Source organism: Periplaneta americana, chromosome 14 (assembly GCF_040183065.1).
Source record: "Periplaneta americana isolate PAMFEO1 chromosome 14, P.americana_PAMFEO1_priV1, whole genome shotgun sequence".
In the NCBI taxonomy this organism is placed as follows: Eukaryota; Metazoa; Arthropoda; class Insecta; order Blattodea; family Blattidae; genus Periplaneta; species Periplaneta americana.
In genome coordinates this window covers 985697-1007844 of record NC_091130.1, presented here as the reverse complement: position 1 = coordinate 1007844, position 22148 = coordinate 985697, and the positions used below count along the sequence as shown (strand labels likewise).

The 22148-nt window shown below is 35.8% G+C and overlaps 1 protein-coding gene across 1 annotated transcript in view; it reads right to left on the bottom strand.

Moving 5' to 3' along the window:
• Positions 1-22148, bottom strand: part of LOC138713050 (frequenin-2) — a 74817-nt gene that overhangs the window by 34023 nt on the left and 18646 nt on the right. Inside the window, exon 2 of the mRNA XM_069844769.1 lies at positions 2703-2727. Coding sequence (XP_069700870.1) covers positions 2703-2727 — 25 coding nt within the window. The remainder of the gene's footprint in view (positions 1-2702; positions 2728-22148) is intronic.

Here is a 22148-nt window from a genome sequence, read left to right as displayed (position 1 = left end):
TATTGGCATTTACTATCTTTTGCATAGATCTAATAGCAAAACAAGCTGAATTTAGTTTGGAGGTAATTTCTTTAATATGATTTTTCCAATTTAACACATTATCGATTTTTAAGCCAAGAAATTTGGTTGTTGTTGTTTCTAATAGGGATTTCTTATTAATTATTGCGCTAGAAATGTGCGAGGTTGAATTTGGACAAGATTTAAATTGAATTATGTTAGTTTTGTTACAATTTAATACCAATTTATTGACTGAGAACCTGTCACATATGAATTTATAATAGTTTCATATCATTGCAAATTTTAAAGAAGAAAAGAGTCTCCTCATTATCAGCAGAAAGGAAAAAGGATAACGACCAGAAACAGCGAAATGAAACAGGTTCCGTTCACAATGCGTCACTAGTCTGCAGTTTATAAAAATTGCAATCGCAATTATTTCACTTTAGCAGGAAATACACAGCGAGCATTATCATTAAGGGAAATTGTTTGTTAAGCCATGAAAATATAGCTAGGCCTATTTTATTTTGTCATAGTTTAGGTTCTAACGCAACTACAAGTCTTCCTGGTTATCACACCCTCTTTCTAGTCTTCAAATACGTGGTAGCAGTTCTCATATACTGTATTGCTTCACTTCCAAAAAAGAATTATAACATAAGGACATAATATTAAACCCATAATTGTTTACAAGAACATTTTTCGTTTCTATTGTAATGACAGCCAGGAAGTTCGTATCTTCATTCCGTTGTTGAACTTGGACTGTAACGCAACACAATGCATACAAGCACGAGACGTCAACATTTAACGAAGAATAATCCGGGAAAAAATAAACGTGTTACACACTGCTGTTTGCGTAATTATTTAATAACAGATGAGTTTACTTTTTTGGAATAATGCATAACATTAACATTACGTAAATAATACGATAATAACAGAACAGCTCACTTTGTTCAGAACCTAAAATCTATACTAATAATAAATCTGTAGTCGAAATTGTTCTCCTAATTTTCGATTTTCCAAAAATAATTTGTCCTAACATATATAATTAACCGCCCTGAAACCGAAAATCGCTTCTTTGAAATTTTTGTTTGTCTGTCTGTCTGGATGTTTGTTACCTTTTCACGTGATAATGGCTGAACCGATTTATATGAAAATTGGAATATAAATTAAGTTCGTTGTAACTTAGAATATTCATGGCATTCAAAATATTTTATTTAAAAGGGGGGGGTTATAAGGCGGCCTGAATTAAATAAATCGAAATATCTGCCTTATTATTAATTTTCATGAAAAATATTACACGACAAATGTTTCTTTAAAAATCATTTCCGATAAGTTTTATTCCATGCAAAAATTTTGTTAGGACTGATATTTAATGAGATAAATGAGTTTCAAAATTACAATAACAACGCCATCTAAGGCGGTGTAATGAAATAAAAAACAAATGACTTCGTCTATAAGGGGCCTTGGACAACAACAATCGAAAGCTATGAAACAGAGCCTACAGAGAATGTTTCCGTGTCTGTATGAAGTCATATCAGAAGCTAAATTAATCGATTTGTATAATTACTTAATAATTCACCATTGTAAAGTGTAGTTTCTCTAGATGGACATAATGCTATAATGTTATTACAGTAACGTCTGAGTAAATCGAGGACAGGTAAGATTAAAATAGCTTCTTATGCACAGAAAACTTGATAGGTTATTCTGTATATTCATTTCCTGTATTTCTTAAAATAATGTTTATGAATATATTCATTTTAATCTCAGAGAATTAACGAACAACGAGAGTGTATTGATTTAGTATGCAGTAATAGTACGTTAGCTTAGCAATCCATTATTTTATAATTCAAATTTTAACTAGGCCTATGCTCAATTGAATAGTGTTAAAATACATAAAATGTATATGCAATAAATGCAATTCAAAAAAATTGGGTAATGAGCCAAGCACATTATGTTGCGCTGTTGTAAAAGCTGTTCCTCCTGAGATTCAAGAGCTCCCACAACAAATTAAAAACTTTCTAATTCGAGTACATCCGTTATAAACACAATTTTTACGTAATGTAATATAATATAATATAATATAATATAATATAATATAATATAATATAATATAAACATAATAATAAATCTGTAGCCAAAATTTTTCTGTTAATTTTCGCTTTTCCAAAAATAATTGATAATAACAATTAATACCATGTTAAAGGAATTGTCATTGCACCAAATGAGTGCTCTCTGGATCAAAATGACCGCATTTTAATATTTTAAATAGAATTTAAATTAAGTAACATATTAAACGATTTATCCTTCTATCAAACACGAATGTTCCCTGGATCAAACGTCCTATTTTAATTATGTAATTACTTTATATTTATTTCTAACGGGTGCAGCGGAGCGAACGGGTACGGCTGGTATTAATATAAATTAACAATATTCTTCAAACTTTTCACGACTGTACACAGATCCACAGAACACCACTATGCGTTGTTGATGTGAACGTACTGTGTATCGTCTGTAGCGAGCGGCAGCAATGTCATCTATACTCAACTTAAATCTATTGTTTTGGCACGAACTTCATACCTATGGTGATGGACGATGCAATGCATGTCTGAGGGACTACACCAACTGCAATTTTAAGCACGACCTGCCGTGTTTTGCGAGGTCAGAGTTTCTCAATCTAACAGCCTCTTCGACCTCACTGTGGTACTCACCATTGCCGCACCTCCTTCTCGGAAACTGAAACAGGCAGAAAAAGAAACCAGTTAGTCACAGCTCGACAAGGCTGCATATGCATCAGGCGCCTTGCCTCGATGCATTATGTATAGCGGCGTCTCACGCCAAGGTCGCTGCACAGGGTTCGACTTCCGTACGTTGAAATGAGCACGACCCTTCTTTCTGAACAACTCGCGATCATTTGATAACCTACAGCAAGAAGATGGGAAAACCTGTCCAAAATGGTCATAGGATGTATTGATCATGTATTCAGTACAATCCGAGCGTCCTTTTTCCTATTTTCCTACAAGCGTCGTTTCCATGGAGACTCCCCTCAGGCGTGAGGAATGTTGTGCAGCGACGCGAGACAAAACACCATCGCACACAAAGGCAAGAGTGCAGTGGCTTGATTATTTACGTATTTAGCGTCCAGTGAGAAGTGTCAAACAGATCCATGAAGCCTGGCGAGCTGACACGGAGACAGTTTGAAGTAAAATGAAATGATTAGTAAAGAAGCGGACTGGTGATAAGGTACGTTTGTTATTTTCTCACTACCGGTACCAGGTCTTGTGCTTAGTTCATAAAGTGTGTTTTAACATTAGTCTGAAGCTACGCGATATCAACATACATTTTTACGTATTACGATTTCAAGCATATAAATCACTAGTTCGTCCAGTAATGGAATATGGTGCTGCATGTTGGGATCCTTACAGACTAGAACATATTAAGACACTGGAAAAGATTCAAAAACGGGCTCTCAAGTATTGTCGTAATAATTCACCATCAAAATGGGACACACTCACGGACAGGAGAACGCGAATTCGATTATGCGCACTGTTCAAAACATACAGAGGTGAGCCTGCCTGGAGAGAAATAAAAAATAGGTTGCAACCGCAAAATTACTCTTCAAGGAACGACCACTCATATAAATTGAGGGAAAGAAGACAGAGGACGGACACTGGAAAGTTTTCTTTTCTCAATCGTACTATCAGGGACTGGAATGCTTTACCTGCAAACTTACTAAAGGCTTTACCAATAACCAAAATGTATTTAAAAATAGGCTTAAGGACTTTACTAATAGACGATAGTATATTATACACACTACTTAAAGGCTGTAATTGATATCTTGTTATTTGAAGTGTTCTATCAGTGAGGAAGTGTGTTGTGTCAGTGAAGTGTGTAGTGTCAGTGAAGTCTATTATGCAAGTGAAGTGTGTTGATGTCAGTGAAGTGGCTGTGCAAAGTATTTTGAACAGTGAAATGGTTAGAAGTGTTAGTGAAATCAGGTAGAATCAGTGCAGTGAGTGAGTTGACAGCGAAATAAGTGTAGTGCCGAAAGGTACTTGTGCAGGTATGAACCTGTCACACTCGTGGGTCTTAGTTCGAACTTAGGGTTAAGATACAAATTAGATTTACTTTAAACGTTACTTTAAGTGACCATGCTTCATTTAATTTAGGATGCTCCTTGTTATTATTATTTTATTATTATTATTATTATTATTATTATTATTATTATTATTATTATTAATCATTGTTTTTTATTAGTTGTGTTTATTATTAATTGTCATTATTGAGTGTAATTAGTTACCACTGCCACCGGGCATATACCCATTTGCAGTGTGAATAAATACATACATGCAGGCGCGCTATCATTTCCAGGATATTCTAATCCAAGTTTCTTTTCCAAAAATCACATTTTTAAGCTCGTTAGAAGTTACAGTTCCCACACAAAAATTATGCATTTTCACAAGAGATCGTAAAATGATAAGAAGTCCATTTTTAAAATCAAGATCATCAGCATTTAAATGCAGTTTACATATTGTCTAAGATCGCAACACTAATGTGTTTCACTGCACCTTCTTCTTGCCTAACTCAACTGATTCGTGCATTCAAATTTTAATTTGTTTTATGCTCGACCATGCCGAAATGTAGTAATTGTACACCTGGTAGCAGTCCTTTAATGGACCTCATTAAAGTACACCTATTCATTAAAGTTCAGGTGTTCCACCAATAACAAAACACCATTGTAGCAATATGAAAGCGCAAGTATCCATTATTCTCGGATATGCAATCGAAAGACAACTAGCGAAACGTCACGGAGGCTGAAAATCCAATACTGTCGCAGAAGGTTATGTTCTGTTACTATAGTAATTAGCGTTAATTGTAAATAATATTCAAATAAATTCAATTTGTCATCTCGTTTTTCAATTCTGAATCAATTTCCAGGTTATATCAAGATTAATGTTCACTTTACTCTCTAGATTGTATCAAGTTCAATGACATTTGTTCATCGGAAAAAATCAATACTTTCGCGTCTGCGCACATCTCACAACTTACGAGGTAGGCTATTACACAAGGTCACTTCCGCTCCCCAGTCAGATAAGAATAATATGAATACCGGTACTTATGAATAATTTCAAGTTAGAAATATGGTCGAGCATAAAAAGTCGTATGAAACTTGCCTATAATGATAATTAATTTCAAGTTAGAAATATGGTCGAGCATAAAAAGTCGTATGAAACTTGCCTATAATGGTAATTAATTTCAAGTTAGAAATATGGTCGAGCATAAAAAGTCGTATGAAACTTGCCTATAATGGTAATTAATTTCAAGTTAGAAATATGGTCGAGCATAAAAAGTCGTATGAAACTTGCCTATAATGGTAATTAATTTCAAGTTAGAAATATGGTCGAGCATAAAAAGTCGTATGAAACTTGCCTATAATGGTAATTAATTTCAAGTTAGAAATATGGTCGAGCATAAAAAGTCGTATGAAACTTGCCTATAATGGTAATTAAGACGCTCGTATGAAAATTATGAAACTCGCTTGCGCTCGTTTCATGAACACACTCGCGTCTTAATTACTACCATTATAGGCTCGTTGCATACATTATAATTAGACCTTCATTACACAGGACCCCTAATACATTATACGCCTGCCGTAGCATGAACGAGCATAAGTCGCTAAAATGGCGGAAGCATAAATGGATTATGAAACCTATCTCACAGAATATGTCGAAAGTGACGTCTTCCGCTCGTATACAAGCTTGATATGTTGTAACTCACTCATTAACAGAAATTATTCTTTTTACACGCTCAATATTAGGCCTATGTGAACACTTTCATTTTAAAATTACCCCATAAATAAATTAAGAAACAGAGAAGGAAATGAAAAATGAAAAACAAATAAATAAAAATGAAAAATAAGACATATAGGAAGAAGGAAAAAATTAAAAAAAAATAAAAGAAGAAATCAGAAAATATAGAAAGAATGCATAATTGAAAAGAAAAATGAATAAATAGAGGAACCAAGAAAATAAAAAATAAACAGCGAAATCAAGAACTGGAGGAAGAAGGGCAACACCAAAAAAGAAACTATGAAATAGAGAAACCAGAAAACGTAGAAAGAAACCACATTTTCATCCCCCTGAATATATAAATGCGCGTGTCTTTTTTTTTTGTTTGAATTAAATTTAATTGAAATAAATAGTTATTTAGACTGAGAAGTTATGAAATGAAGTCCGGTAAGTATAGGGTGGGTTAAAAGTCGCTTTCCCCAAACACTTCCTTCATTTAATTACATTCAATTAACTGTCATGGCTTGTTATTCTTGCAATGAATCGAAAGTTAAGTTTTTGTGCTACAACGTACAATTTACATTTGACTACACGTTCCGTTACGGAGTTTGTTCAAAATGGAAGTCCTGTTTCACAGTTCACAACCTTTAGATATCGATGCAACTGATGCAGATCCTAAACATCAGGATATCTTGTCTCAAAGTCTGATATCACCAATGGTGTGTTCTTACTGTGCTTCCATCAACGTTATTTGTAGGAGCGAAGCTCTCTTATTAATTTTATAGAGGGGGGCGACGCCCCTGGCAAAAAGTGCCTTGCTTCTCCTCCAAGTGGGCGCCATCGTGTTTTATATTATTAAAAGTTTTGAAATACACATTCATAATATGTCTGACTAGTGTAATATGTAGCTAATCGACGATGTATGCAATAGAGGAGAATGGCCACCCTACCCCATTATCTCCTGTCCTAGTTGTCTCATAAGTGGTGCCTTGTTGGTATCACTTCTGAGGTTCAGACCTGTCTTCGGAGAGGTGACTATATAACAACCATAATATTCCTTAATACCAGTCACTGCTACTAGCCGAAATCAACATTATCTTTGTAGATGTATTCTCTTCAGCTTGGTTAAATCCCAAATCTCTCCGCAGTGCATATGAAGAGAAGGCTATTTCATTGTTCACAGTGATTCATCCGTCGGGCGGAGATGTTAAACCTGCCGGTCCCCTTGGTGCTGTAGGCTACGTGCCGACAACGGGTTTTCCCTTCTCTCTTCTTCACTTCTCACTCACTCTAGTACACGGTATAACCAAGCTTGCATCTGCACCGCCCAAGCCACCACTTATAATAATAATAATAATAATAATAATAATAACAATTTATTTAATCTCGCAGAGTTAAGGCCATACGGCCTTCTCCAACACTCAATCAGGAGTAAAACTGCGTTACAAAAAACACTACAAATTTACAAAGTACACTACAATTTTACACACAAAACTGAATAAGATAATAATAATAAAATGTAAACAACAAGTAAGTAGAAATCAGACATAATATATAACATACAGAAAGAAAGGAAAAGCATAATAAAATGTGAACAGCAGGTCAAAATAAATGAGACATACAAAGTATAAAAAATAAGACAATTGTTGATAATAATAATAAAAATAATAATAATAATAATGATAAATAATAATAATAATAATAATAATAATAATAAAATAGTGCAGTACAAAGCATACAATGAATACAATATTTTTAAGTACACACAGTAAGGAAAATTATGATTATATATAGCTCAACTTATCACATTATAGACATACCATTATCGGAAAGTATGAAAACAAAAATATAAAATAAGTTAAATATCACTACAACATAAAAAAAATGTGAATACGTGGAAACATGCAATACAACACTTGTCATAATAGTAAGTTAGTTTGGCAACTCGTCATAAGATAATTTTCTAACTTGGATTTGAAAGATTTCAATGTTCGGCAGCCCTTGACTTCAGGCGACAGAGAGTTCCAGTGACGAGAGGTAGCAACAGTGAAAGATGAGGAATACAGAGATGATGTGTGAAGTGGAATTTCTAGCGTTGTGATCGAGTATTAATATTATGATAGCGAGAGAGAGTATGAAAACGAGCGAATAAATAATAGGGGGATGAAGTGTGCATAATTCGATATAAGAGAGAAAGTGAGTGCAGATTACACCAGGTATTCGTTTGTTCAAGTTAAGACATCTGTAAATGTGTACAAGTATGAAACCTAAAAACGAATATTGGGGAAAGCGACTTTTGACCCACGTTGTATATTTTAACGACTCTGTATAAAAGAGAACAGAGTCCTCACGTAATTGTCTGATCATGCCTTCTTAAACTAATTTGGTGATTATGGGCACATTCACTGTCCAGGAGGACATCCAAGTAGAACTGCTTGTGTACGAACATACTACGCAACTGAAAGAATGCGTGTTCTATACTCGGCAGCTGAATACCTGTATAATAAATGTGTCGAGCTTACGAAAGAAGGGCTCTCTACCGACTTGCTCTTAATCTCTGTCTTGTACTTCAGGGAGCGTTTGTGGATCCAGAGAGAAGTTGATGCCTATAAAAGCCGAACGGAGGAGAAACTATCCGCTGAAGATTTGACGATACATAAAACTTGCCCAGCAGTTCACCTGAGAAGTTCTGATAAACAACGTCGGAAACACAGTGACGTGTGCTATCTAGATGACGTAACATCCTGCACAAAATACGATTGTTCAATACAGCAACGATTCAACATGCCAAGTGCGAGCAGTGCAGATTGGGGTTCTGCTGTCAGTAGCGATGCGCTCCTTCAAGTTTCACGAAGAGTAGCGCAATTTAGAAATTTGGTGCTGCTAGCATATCTGCATCGCAACTTGTAGATTCTGGCATCCAGTATCATGTCTCAAGTCCAATCGCACTGCGCTAAACTTTCCTGCTTCTGGAAGATTCCCGCACATTACTTAATCCTACTTTCAAGTTTCTGAAAACAAAATTCCGAAAGCAGTTCTTCCGAAGTTCATTAAGGGGAGTCTGTACACCGAAAAAAAAAATGTAATTTTTGTTTTCATCATTTTTCGGTAGTTTAATATGTGTAAAATGATAACATGACTTTATTTCTTCTAATTGTCAGCTTTTAGCCCTATCTTCAGCGAAAATATTGTAGTAATTCTTAATGCAAAAATGTTATCAATGAAGAATTTTTTCTTGCCAAGCGCTCAGTGGAATATTTTAAATTTATTTAGCCGGTTGTATACATAAAAGTATGTTACATATGCCCTATTTTTTCTACATTTGTATCTTTTATCACTTCTGAGAAAAGTGCACCCAAAATTGAGGAATTTAACATTGAAAGCTATGGAAACTTTGACACCATTTTTCTGCACTTTCTTATTTTTTGTGACATTGGTACACTTTTCTCAGAAAGTATTGTAACTAGAAGGCTGAAATTAATATACAATATCAATGTGATGGCATTTTAAACAGTCGGTTAAAAAAATTAGGTTTTTTCTATCTTCAGCAAAAATAAAAAAACAATTTGCACTCAAATGTTATCAATGGAAATCTTTTTTTCCAACCGTTCAGTGGAATTTTAAATTTATTTAACTGGTTGTAAACATAAAGGTATGTTATATATGCCCTATTTTTTCTACATTTGTATCTTTTATAACTTCTGAGAAAAGTGCACCCAAAATTGAACGATTTAACATTGTATTATATGGAAGTACAGTACAGACTCCCCTTCATTTGTTAGTTTTTTTTAATTGGGTTATTTTACGACGCTTTATCAACATCTAGGTTATTTAGCGTCTGAATGAGATGACGGTGATAATGCCGGTGAAATGAGCCCGGGGTCCAGCACCGAAAATTACCCAGCATTTGCTCGTATTGGGTTGAGGGAAAACCCCGGAAAAAACCTCAACCAGGCAACTTGCCCCGACCGGGATTCGAACCCGGACCACCTGGTTTCGCAGCCAGACGCGCTGACCGTTACTCCACAGGTGTGGACTTCATTTGTTAGTAATAATTAAAACGTATACATCTACATTATTGGGAATACCCAGGCTTCCTCTAGACACGAGTCAAACAGCCTAATAGAAACTTCTCAATCTAAAGAGTTTTTGTACATGTCGGGAATTTCAAACATATCGTCCAATGATGTCGGATTTGGGGACTGTTCATTTCTCCTTCCCTTTCTAATTGATTTCTTTAAATTTTTTCACTCGGGCAAAAGAATTGACATCGGAAGAAACTCGTTTTTTTTAGTATGTTATTTTACGACGCTGTATCAACATCTTAGGTTATTTAGCGTCTGAATGAGATGGTGATAATGCCGGTGAAATGAGTCCGGGGTCCAGCACCGAAAGTTAAGGGAAAACCAGGTAACTTGCCCCGACCGGGAATCGAACCCGGGCCACCTGGTTTCGCGGCCAGACGCGCTAACCGTTACTCCACAGGTGTGGACTCGTTGTTGTTCATTACGCAATATTAGTAATGGAAGAAGTTCCGGATCGTCTAGGCTGCTCGATTTCTTATTTTGTTTTACTCGCTCTGGGCTGTTCGCAAGAAGAGAAGGGCATGATAGTTCGTCACCCTTAAGTGCCGTACTCGAAGAAGTGTCGCCCATTGCCTATGGTGACGGCTCTTCAGAATATTCCTTTGTTCGAAGCCGCTTGAATTCTAATTAAATCCCTGGCTTCCGGATCTTGTTTTATAGCATACGGAAACATTGAATAACAATTTCATCCCTCCACTTCTAGCTACAACATACTGCTATACGTTTTCTCTGCACTTCTTTCTTTTTAAGGGAATAGGATAATAAAACATGACACAGTTTACCTGGAAATATAATGTAATGCGGAAATAATGGTTGTCAGAGTAATTCCCTTTGAGATAAATGCATTTTTATTTCTTTTACGGAGAATTGCTGCTCACCACTCATGCTCTGTGAATGATATTTGACGCCGAACGGTCGCACTCTTGTACGAACACAGCACGCTGAACCGTGAAAACTTAACCCGATTTATGGTAATAATGGTAATGTATGTGGATAAGTGATGGCGAAGTGAGTCCGAGGTCCAACGCCGAAAGTTACCAAAAAATTTGCTTCAAGTGTTTAGGGGAAAACGGCGGAACAGCCCCAACCTGTAACTTACCCCAACCAGGATTTGAATCCAGGTCCGCTCATTTCTGCGGCAACTTCTGATAATAAACTTTTTAGATTAAATTCTTACTGCATTGCGATATCTTGAATATCATTTAAACAAGAATATCTGGTCCACACCTGTGGAGTAACGGTTAGCGCGTCTGGCCGCAAAACCAGGTGGCCCGGGTTCGATTCCCGGTCGGGGCAAGTTACCTGGTTGAGGTTTTTTCCGGAGTTTTCCCTCAACCCAATATGAGCAAATGCTAGGTAACTTTCGGTGCTGGACCCCGGACTCATTTCACCGGCATTATCACCTTCATCTCATTCAGACGCTAAATAACCAGAGATGTTGATAAAGCGTAGTAAAATAACCTACTAAAAAAAAGAATATCTGGAAACCAATGATACGAATTGTGAGCGAAAGATAACTGTTGGGAAAGGCATGAGTCGTTTCTTTTCTCAATACACGGTTCAATCTTCTCGCCAACGCTGATGACATGGTGCGAATTCTAGAAATTGTACCCTTTAAATGTTCTGCAATCGATCCACGCTTTCATACGTTGCCAGATTTCCGATACTTAACCTTTCCGTTACTTTGCTGACTGTAAATTTCACCTAGACTCAACGAACCTCCAAGAGACTCAGGTTACGTTGGACTTAAACCACTATAAGCAGTCCGTATCTATAGCAACCGCTCCATCTCGTGTGTTGTGGACGTATCGACCTCAGGCAAAAGTTATACATCTGAAGAGTTCGCGGGAAAAACGATAAATGTCACATTTCTGTTAAGGATTAGATAATGATCTAATTGAGTCTATAACTGCAAGATGTAGTGCTGTTTCTATAGAAAATAAAGGCAAAGATTACTGTATTCGTGGTGATAATTCTCCTTTTTACCATTTTCATAAGAACATCATCAAATTTCGTAGTGATCCATTGAATTATATAATGACATCAACCTTAACAAAACTGTGACATTCATTGTTTTTCCCGCGAACTCTTTATCTGTCAATTCAGAGAAATAGTCTGCCATCGACCCTAGATATTCGGTCGATCATTAGCAACATCTCCATAGCGACGTAGTTTGATCGGCGTTGTATGCAGTAAACAACTGAATAACCGAACTGTCCCGATTAAAAATACCGTGTTGCAAACGCCACGACTTCATTATTATTATTATTATTATTATTATTATTATTATTATTATTATTATTATTATTGGGCTGCAAACGTAGCAGCACTCAGTCAAATATGAATTATTCTAGAACGTTTTTGTTACCACGTTAGCACCACTTCAAAACCCTCTTGGGACAATTTCCCGTCCTAGTTTTCCAGACTGCGGGTGTGATCAAATTCTCATCTGGTGTGATTGAAAACTGTCATTTAACGGGTACGAAAGTCGATATTTGAATTAAATACACTCAAAATATTTTATTTAAAACATATTCTAAACTACAGTCTGTCAATGGAAGGGTCTTGTTTTATAAAATCATTGCGAGAAATTGTGCTTTCACTGTACTTCTATGATATAGTTTTCTAACTGCAATAATTGTCTGTTTTCAGAATTTGAGCTGACTCGTTAATGTTGCATTAGCCTCCAAGCCTCGTTTAATTTTGCCCTGATCCTCATCGGCAGTGCCGGCGTCTTCATCAGCGTGACGGCCGCGATAACACCATTAATTGAGGCGTCCTCACCGCAGGATCGAACTGGAGCCGCCCTCCACACTGGGCCTGTTTCATAATAGTTAGAACTTATCACTAATGTAACCCACTACTAATTTTATATCGGTTCATTCAACTAGCAGTTCAAAATACCTGCACACATCAAAACTGTCTAAGGAACAGATACAATTTTATAGGAAATTCTCTGTGAATCCAAAGAAATCAAAACATTAGGTTGGTCCTGCAATATTGTGATATGTTGCGTTTTTTATTCATTTGGTTATAATTGGCGAGAAACACGAAATAATATGTCCTTACTATCCAATACGTCCTTCAAAAGATTCGTACTTTCAAATTTCTTATACATCTTTATTTTGACCTAGATTGGCGCCAGACACGCTGCGTATCACAACAAATAGCTTAATCATGCCCTTCAGAGCAGGCTGAAGTTGGGTTAGCTACATCCCGTGTTACAAAATGTGTCCAGTGACGTCACGTGGTGTGGAAAAGACTTTCTCAGCCTTTAAATCAGAAGATTGAGGCTTGCAGAAGAGAATGTAGAGAAGTTAATTATGTCACAAATAATGAACACATAGGCCTATACGATATGATTTCATATATTACATTAATCAACTTAATCTTTAATAGTTTTGTTTTTAACAATATTTGAGTAAGTTTAAGGAATGTTCAGATGAATATTTGGCTTGTTTTTAGAACATAAAACTCTCATCCCTGCTACTAATACTATTTTTATCAAACAGACCCCTGAATGGCAGACACAATTGTGAATCAGACGTCAGCAAACGAGTCTGCTGTGACATGGGGTATGACCCACGTCTCATGACACTTGGTGACGTCACCAGAGACGTGTTGGAAGAATTAAATTATATTTATCTTAAAATTAAACCTTGACAGCTCGGATTGTTGCTTCCTGTGCAGACACCCAGTTCCTGTGGGAGCAAGATAAATCTCCACTTGCTGCCAGATCTCGAACCTAGCTCCGCTAGGGTCACAGACTTATGTAAGCCAGTGAATTAATAAGTTTACATTTTAATTTGTCATCTAGAAAGCGGCCTGAGTTCAAACCTCTGAAGTTTTTGGTGCAGCAGTTTCCACGTTTCCTTATTATTGTATAATTAGTGATGCCAGACCTGCAGAAGTTTGGATCCTGCTGTATTAAGGATTTAGTCAAGAAGAAAGCAACCGCAAGTTATCTTAGATTCGCTCTGTCCGCTGACAATCGGCCTTGCATGTCTTTATCTGATATTGCTGTTTTTAGCTCTGCGGATTGCATACACGCAGAGGGATCAGGGGTACCAACATTAGCAATTCCTATCTGGGACTGAGCTTGTTCCTCCGCTCTGCATGTTGAAGGGGTCAAGATAAGCTGACGTGTTACAAAGACTGTCATGAAGACTCAATTCTAGGAAACTTGCTGTGATTGCTTCTACGATTACTAGGTCTACCTCTTCAATTGACGGTATTGAATGTCACAAGCAAGAAGAAAGAAGCAAAGCAAATTAAAGAAAGGAGAAGCAATGAAGAAAATCTGAAGGAAAATATACACATAGAAAAGAAAATAAAGAAAAACATGACCACCTCTGTGGTGTAGGGGTCAGCATGCTGGTCTCTTACGCAGAGGGCCCGGGTTCGATTCCTGGTCGGGTTGAATTTCCTGGTTGAGGTTTTTCAGGGTTTTCCCTCAACCGTAAGACAAATGCCAGGAAATTCGGGCCACAACATTCCTGAATATCACCGGCCTCATTCATCACCGAAATCATATTTATAACTAATCAGTCATACATATACAGTCGCCATCTAGTTCACAACAATAGAACCAGTCTCAACAATAGTACACAGGCCTTCGGATTTCAACCAAGGATTAACTCCTGATATGACCAAAGATGTTAAAGTGAGTATGAATAACAGAGAGGAAAAAAAAAAAAGAAAAGAAAAATAAGATTATCATGTCTTTCTCAAACGTCTATTGGAAAACCTGCGTTTAAAGAAGACTATTAAAAAGTATATTGTATTTGTTGTGCATTTGGTGGCAATGGAAAATATTTCGAATCCCGTCTGTCGCTACAGATAGGCCTACAAGTCGCATTATATTTAGATTCTCGTTTTCTTAATACTTACATTTCCTTTAAATGAAACGATGGTGAGGAAATATTACAGTACTAGCCGTACCCGTGCGCTCCGCTGCACCCGTTAGAAATAAATATAAAGTAATTACATAATTAAAATCGGACGTTTGATCCAGGGAACATTCGTTTAATATGTTACTTAATTTAAATTGTATTTAAATAATTAAAATGCGATCATTTTGGTCCAGAGAGCACTCATTTGGTGCAATGACAATTCCTTTAACATGTTTCTTAATTGTTATTACATGCAAATAATTGAAATATGATCATTTGGTTCAGGGAACATCCGTTTTTGGTGCAATTTGGTCCCATCAAAATTTTTCTTGGAATGAAACGTATCGGAAATCATTTTTAAAGATACTTTTGTTATGTAACATTTTTCACAAAAATCTATACTAATAATAAATCTGTAGCCGAAATGTTTCTGGTAATTTTCGATTTTCCAAAAATAATTGGTCCTAACATATATAATTAACCACCCTGAAACCGAAAATCGCTTTTTTGAAATTTTTGTTTGTATGTCTGTCTGTCTGTATGTTTGTTACCTTTTCACGCGATAATGACTGAACCGATTTATATGAAAATTGGAACATAAATTAAGTTCGTTGTAACTTAGATTTTAGGCTATATGGCATTCAAAATACTTTATTTAAAAGGGGGGTTATAAGGAGGCCTGAATTAAATAAATCGAAATATCTCGCTTATTATTGATTTTTCTGAAAAATGTTACATAACAAACGTTTCTTTAAAAATGATTTTCGATAAGTTTTATTCTTTACAAAATTTTGATAGGACTGATATTTAATGAGATAAATGAGTTTTAAAATTAAAATAACGCCCTCTAAGATGGTGCAATGAATTAACAATAAATGACTTCGTCTATAAGGGGCCTTGGACATCAACAATCGAAAGCTATTAAACATAGCCTACAGAGAATGTTTCTGTGTTTGTATGAAGTAATATCGGAAGCTAAATTAACCGATTTGTATAATTAATTATTAATTCACCATTGGAAAGTGTAGTTTCTCTAGATGGACATAATGCTATAATGTTATTACAGTAACGTCTGAGTAAATCGAGGACAGGTAAGGTTAAAATAGCTTCTTATGCACGGAAAACTTGATAGGCCATTCTGTACATTCGTTTCATGTATTTCCTAAAATAATTTTTATGTATACATTCATTTTTATCTCAGAGAATTAACGAACAACGAGAGTGTATTGATTTAGTATGCAGTAATAGTACGTTAGCTTAGCAATCCATTATTTTATAATTCAAATTTTAACTATGCTCAATTGAATCGTGTTAAAATACATAAAATATATATGCAATAAATGCAATGCAAAAAAAATTGTGTAATGAGCGAAGCAGATTATCTTGCGCTGTTGTAAAAGTTGTTCCCTGGATCAAATGTCCTATTTTAATTATGTAATTACTTTATATTTATTTCTAACAGGTGCAGCGGAGCACACGGGTACGGCTAGTCAATAATAAGCGAGATATTTCGGTTTATTTAATTCAGGCCCCGTTATAACCCCCCTTTTAAATAAAGTATATTGAATCCCATATAGCCTAAAATCTAAGTTACAACGAACTTAATTTATATTCCAATTTTCATATAACTCGATTCAGCCATTATCGCGTGAAAAGGTAACAAACATACAGACAGACAGACAGACAGACATACAAACAAAAATTTCAAAAAAGCTATTTTCGGTTTCAGGATGGTTAATTATACATGTTAACACCAATTTGGAAAATCTAAAATTACCAGAAAATTTTGGCTACAGATTTATTATTAGTATAGATGAAGAAACCCTTCGTAACTCCGCCCGTAGGATACAAATTGGTCCGTGGACATAACTTAAAGAGCTACCTACCGCACGAATGACGCAGCAGATTTTGTGCTAGGCAGACTTCGCAGGACACTTATTTTTCCTTCGCGATAATTTTAATCGGTTCGATTAATCGATTGAAACACATTAGATCGGCTAATCGAATTTTATTACTTGGTTAATCGGTTCCATTAAATCGACAGCTCTAGTTTTCATAATTCCGTAACTCTCAGTATGCTAATAGTAGGCCTTACCGAAATTAAAATCTAGAGGATTACCAGGTAACTAGAGGTAGGCTTGTAGCCTACATAAAATAAATCTAAAGTTATTCGGTATTAAAAAATTTAGTAAATATATCATTAAGATAGCAAATATTAAAATACTATTAAATATTATAAAATATGTACTAGGGCTTATCTATGATTAAACAATTTTCCCGCTCGCTCTCTAATCATTTCTCTTGTACTGCACCAGCTAGCATGTCTACACTTGCAAACTTTCCTGCATGAATTGAACGCCCCAGTTTCTCGATTCATAGCCGATAAAGTGCATTTGAATATGTAGCGCTGGAAAAATCACATTGTTTTACTTCAGTGTTCAGTGTTCAGAACCTTTACATGTAAATGAGATAAATTTTCGAGCCTTTGTTTAAAAAAACGTAATTACGCTCCAACATAACAAAAATAAATATTACTGTTCAATCATTTTCGCCGCATAGGATCCTAATTAGATTAGAAAATATTGCTATCATCTACAATAAGAAAGTCACAATAAAATGAATCACAAGCTACTGAAGTATTTTCAGTGATCTGTGTAGTAGAGAATAATCATTTGGATACAACAAAACATCAGTCTAAACTTAGATTATTGCAACCCCTTCCCTCATCACCTAGCTTCAACTAAATTCAGACAAATAGATGTGAATTGTCTAATCCTTGAATCGAATGTTTACAAAGAGATGTTTGTTAAAAATGTATAGTCAGGTCGTCGTAATTTATTTCTCTTTTTCCAGAAATATAAAATTTATCTTTATTCGTAACCAGTCCAAATTTTTTAATGTCATTTTTTGGTTTAACAGTCTCAAATATTAACGTCTCTGTAACACAAAACAAGTAGAAATTTGATCAACAGTGCAATCCAACTCGTTAGCGGCTGCACTGCACTGCTCAGGGCTGCACTAAAAGTCAGGTTATGAACCGACTAAACCGGAAGCAACGTTCTGTTGCTCTCTTTCTATTGTATTGTATTGTATTTATTAACATTCCATGGTATTCATACATTGCTTACAGCTAGAATATGGAACAAGTCAAAAAACTTAATACTATTATAAAGTCTTAATTTATAGTCACAGTCTAGATGAAATATATACAGACGAGATTTACAATATAGTCTACTAGTACAACACAAAGTTTTAGTATCAATTTCATGAAGTGTTATTGAATGTCATGAATTCACTTACAGAATAGAAGGCGTGAGAAATTAGGTACTTCTTTAATTTGGCCCTAAATAATTTTTGTTTTGAGTTTCATTTTTTATATCGATAGAGAGGCTATTAAAAATTTTTACTACCATATAACGCACTCCTTTTTGATAGCACGATAGACTTGCCGATGGAGTATGAAAGCCATTTTTTTGACATGTATTTATGCTATGAACTGTTGAATTAGTTACAAAGTTTTCACGATTACATACGAGGAAGATTATTAATGGAAAGATATACTGACAAGCCATGGACATTATTTGTAGTTTTTTTTTAAATAGTCCTACAAGATTTCCTAGATTTGGCACCTACTATTATTCTAATTACTCTTTTTTGTAATAGGAATATACTGTTACTATCTGTGGAATTTTCCCAGAATATTATTCCAAAACTCATTACCGAGTGGAAGTATGCAAAGTATATTGTTTTTAAGGTATTGCTATTTACTATCTTTTGCATAGATCTAATAGCAAAACAAGCTGAATTTAGTCTGGGGGGCAATTTATTTAATATGATTTTTCCAATTTAACACATTATCGATTTTTAAGTCAAGAAATTTGGTTGTCGTTGTTTCTAATTAGGGATCTATTGTTAATTATTGCTCTAGAAACTTGCAAGGTTGAATTTGCTGTGTTGCCACATAGTGGCGCGACATTCAAAGCGTGCTTAGCGTTTGTCACCGATTTGTTTAAAATAGCTGTCGTAGCTGTGTTTTCAATTATTAATTTAATAAAGAAGTATATAACGAGTTCAAACATTTCAGTTAAACGAACGAACAACGATTCGATTCAAATAATAATAATGATAATGATAATAATAACGACAATAATATAGTGTTAACTAATTTACATCAACATATATTATAGTAATTTTTATTTTATTTTGAGTCGTCGTTATAAATTGAATCAACTATTTGGCTATTTTTGAACATCGATAATAATAATTTAAGAGATATGATTTTAATTTTATGTTTATACTGATCGAGTCATGTATATTCAATTATTATTATTATTATTATTATTATTATTATTATTATTATTATTATTATTATTATTATTATTATTATAAATTCTCATATATATATATATATATATCAACAAGCAAATACAGGAATTTATAAAAAAAATCATTTCTGTCTATACAGACTTAAAAATCCGCTTCCTTTTTGTATCATAACATTCGGGAGAATTCATTATTCTATTTCAAGTACTACTGTATATAGTTCTCGATAACACTATCAACAATATTAATAATTAAAATTATTGTTTTTAAGAAAGCATGAGCTAATGGCACTGGTACGAAATGCCACTCTCATACACGTGGTATTGCAAATGAACTGAGAAGTTTGGCTACACTGTCTCCGTGATCCTGTTGCCAGATTTTCGTTAGCAGACGACATTTTCACGTGAGGTCCAATGAAAAGCTCCGTTCTCCTTCTCCCCTCCACCCCCCACACTCAACGTGTCATCGTTGCAATCAGCGTATTCCGAATCTCACCGGTCCGGTGGCATCAATGACGTCACGTTGCAGCGAAATAAGGAACAAAACTGCTGGAAGGATCGATGGCTGTCATGGCGACTGTACAAGTTGTTGTCTGTGCTACGCTAGCAAAATTTTGCGAAATTTTCGTACTCCCATCTCGTTCAAAGAAAAGATGGCATAAACAATTTATTTCTTGAACCGGTAGTAATAACTGGTCCGTTGACATGTTCGCTCATAAGCCATTAACATATTGTTTTTACGTTGTGCTCATTACAAACAATACAGCAGAACACACCGCCATGACACAACAGTGCACGATGTTATTCGTCTGCTAATTCCCGCCCTATACAAGAGTTATGTATCCCGACCCCAGTGGTCGAGCTACGAGCCCCAGAGGCTCAGAACTTAGGGTTTTAATAAGTTCATAGTAATATCATACAAGGGTTTTACTAATTTAATGTTAATATCATAAGAATTATTCTGGCCAGACATATAGTCTGTGCTTTATCATTAAGACAATAACCCCTGACTTGAAGTCATGCGTCTTATCACCTCACGAGGGTACGAGTCACAGTTCACCCTAGCTGGACTCAAATAAGATGACATCCCATCACGGGGACATGACGTCAATATGCAACGTCATTCTGTCAGACCATGTAAGTTTGACACCAGAATTGACACGTGACCCAAGCCTGGGAGAATTGAATAAAACCGAGGGTTTTGAGCTACTCGCCCTCTTTCGTTTAGTTGTCGTCGGAGTTGTAATAACCGACCAACAGGCATCACGTATCAAGTCTTGGGTTCAAACCCTGACTTCGTCCCTAACTGACATGTAATTAAGATTAAGGGAATTGTACACAACAGAACCGGCAATTCAGGATTTAAATAAATCAAGTTTCATTAAAACTGGCTTCTCATTTCGGTGAATAAGATATCACACAGCGCGACGTGAACCAACGGAACCGTGGCTTCAAGTTCGCGATATATAAATACTTGTTAAGCTGCAGAAACTTAACTCAAGAACCAATCAGATTCACTGATGGCGGCTGATGGAGACTGCCACCACATCTGCAAGTTGATGGTACCGGTGCGACACCGGTGGAGCATCAATGACGTCATCGGTGGAATTCGGAACACCGTGATGCCATCGGATTGCTCACCGGTGAGATTCGGAATACGCTCTTAGGCTACCCCTCTAACCCGCACTTTCCTCTCGCCCACACAACTACTTCCTGTTTAGTCGGTTCATAACCTGGCTTTTAGTATAGATACCTGGTTAGGTTTTCTGATTGTAAGCCGAATGAAAACTAGCACCCCAGCGAATCCTAATATTTCTCACCAATTTCATCGGGAAGCACTAGTCTTCAGGCTGCGGTGCGGCCAACATCTTGAATTCCAAGCGCTGAGAACAGGTGAGTGTGGCGCAGCGAATGTACAGAGTCTCCCACTGCTTTGGGATGTGAGCAAAGGAGCAAACAGAAATGAACTGCGTGGAATGATGTTTAATGTGACTGCAGATTAAAACTGCATGCCTTCCAAAGCAATCTCCCTTCAGACAGACACACTACAGGACAACAGATCTCAAGCGGTGCCGGTATCGTAAATATTATTATGTATTTTTATTGGCCAGTTAGTTTTTGACGAATATGCTATTAACATCCTGAATATACTGTAGTATCAACTTTCTAGCATTTGACTATTAAAGTTTTATGCACATTTTTAGTGTAAGTTCGATAAAACATTTTTGAAAGGCATTGCGCATAACTTTACAAACCTAATACTGTAAAAATGCAATAAGAGGAGTTTTGTGCCATTTTGAATTTTATTTCAGACAAGCAGCATTTAAAAATCAAGCGTCCATCGTTGTGGAGTAATGATTAACATGTCTGGGCCCGGGTTCAAATCCTGGTTGGGTTTTGCTGACACGCCAGCGAGGCTTCAAGTGCCAACTTGTTTCTCCCCGCATGACGATAGAAGCACTATGCTGTTTACGGTAGAGTTCGTTAGCGATCATTAAATTAATGAACTCATTTGTTATGTCAAGCTATGAATATTTGAAATAATCCATTAACTTATTGAACGGACAGAGACTGAATTTGATGGCGGGCAGTGAATAAAAAATCACATCCTATCAAAAGCGGAATTGAAGCTACTGCTGTCCTGGCATCTCAGTCATGTGGTCTACAGAACAGTTGCCAATCATCGTCTACTTCCGGAAAAACATTTTTAGCTTTTAATCCAATGTAACACAAAATTTTTATTATATGAAAAATTTATAGTACTGAATATATTGTAATTTAGCTGGAGCAAATGAAATAGGCCTATGCGTTTGTATCAAAATATTTACTTACTTACTTACTTACTTACTTACTGGCTTTTAAGAAACCCGGAGGTTCATTGCCGCCCTCACATAAGCCCGCCATTGGTCCCTATCCTGTGCAAGATTAATCCAGTCTCTATCATCATATTCCACCTCCCTCAAATCCATTTTAATATTATCTTCCCATCTACGTCTCGGCATCCCTAAAGGTCTTTATCCCTCCGGTATCCCAACTAACACTCTATATGCATTTCTGGATTCGCCCATA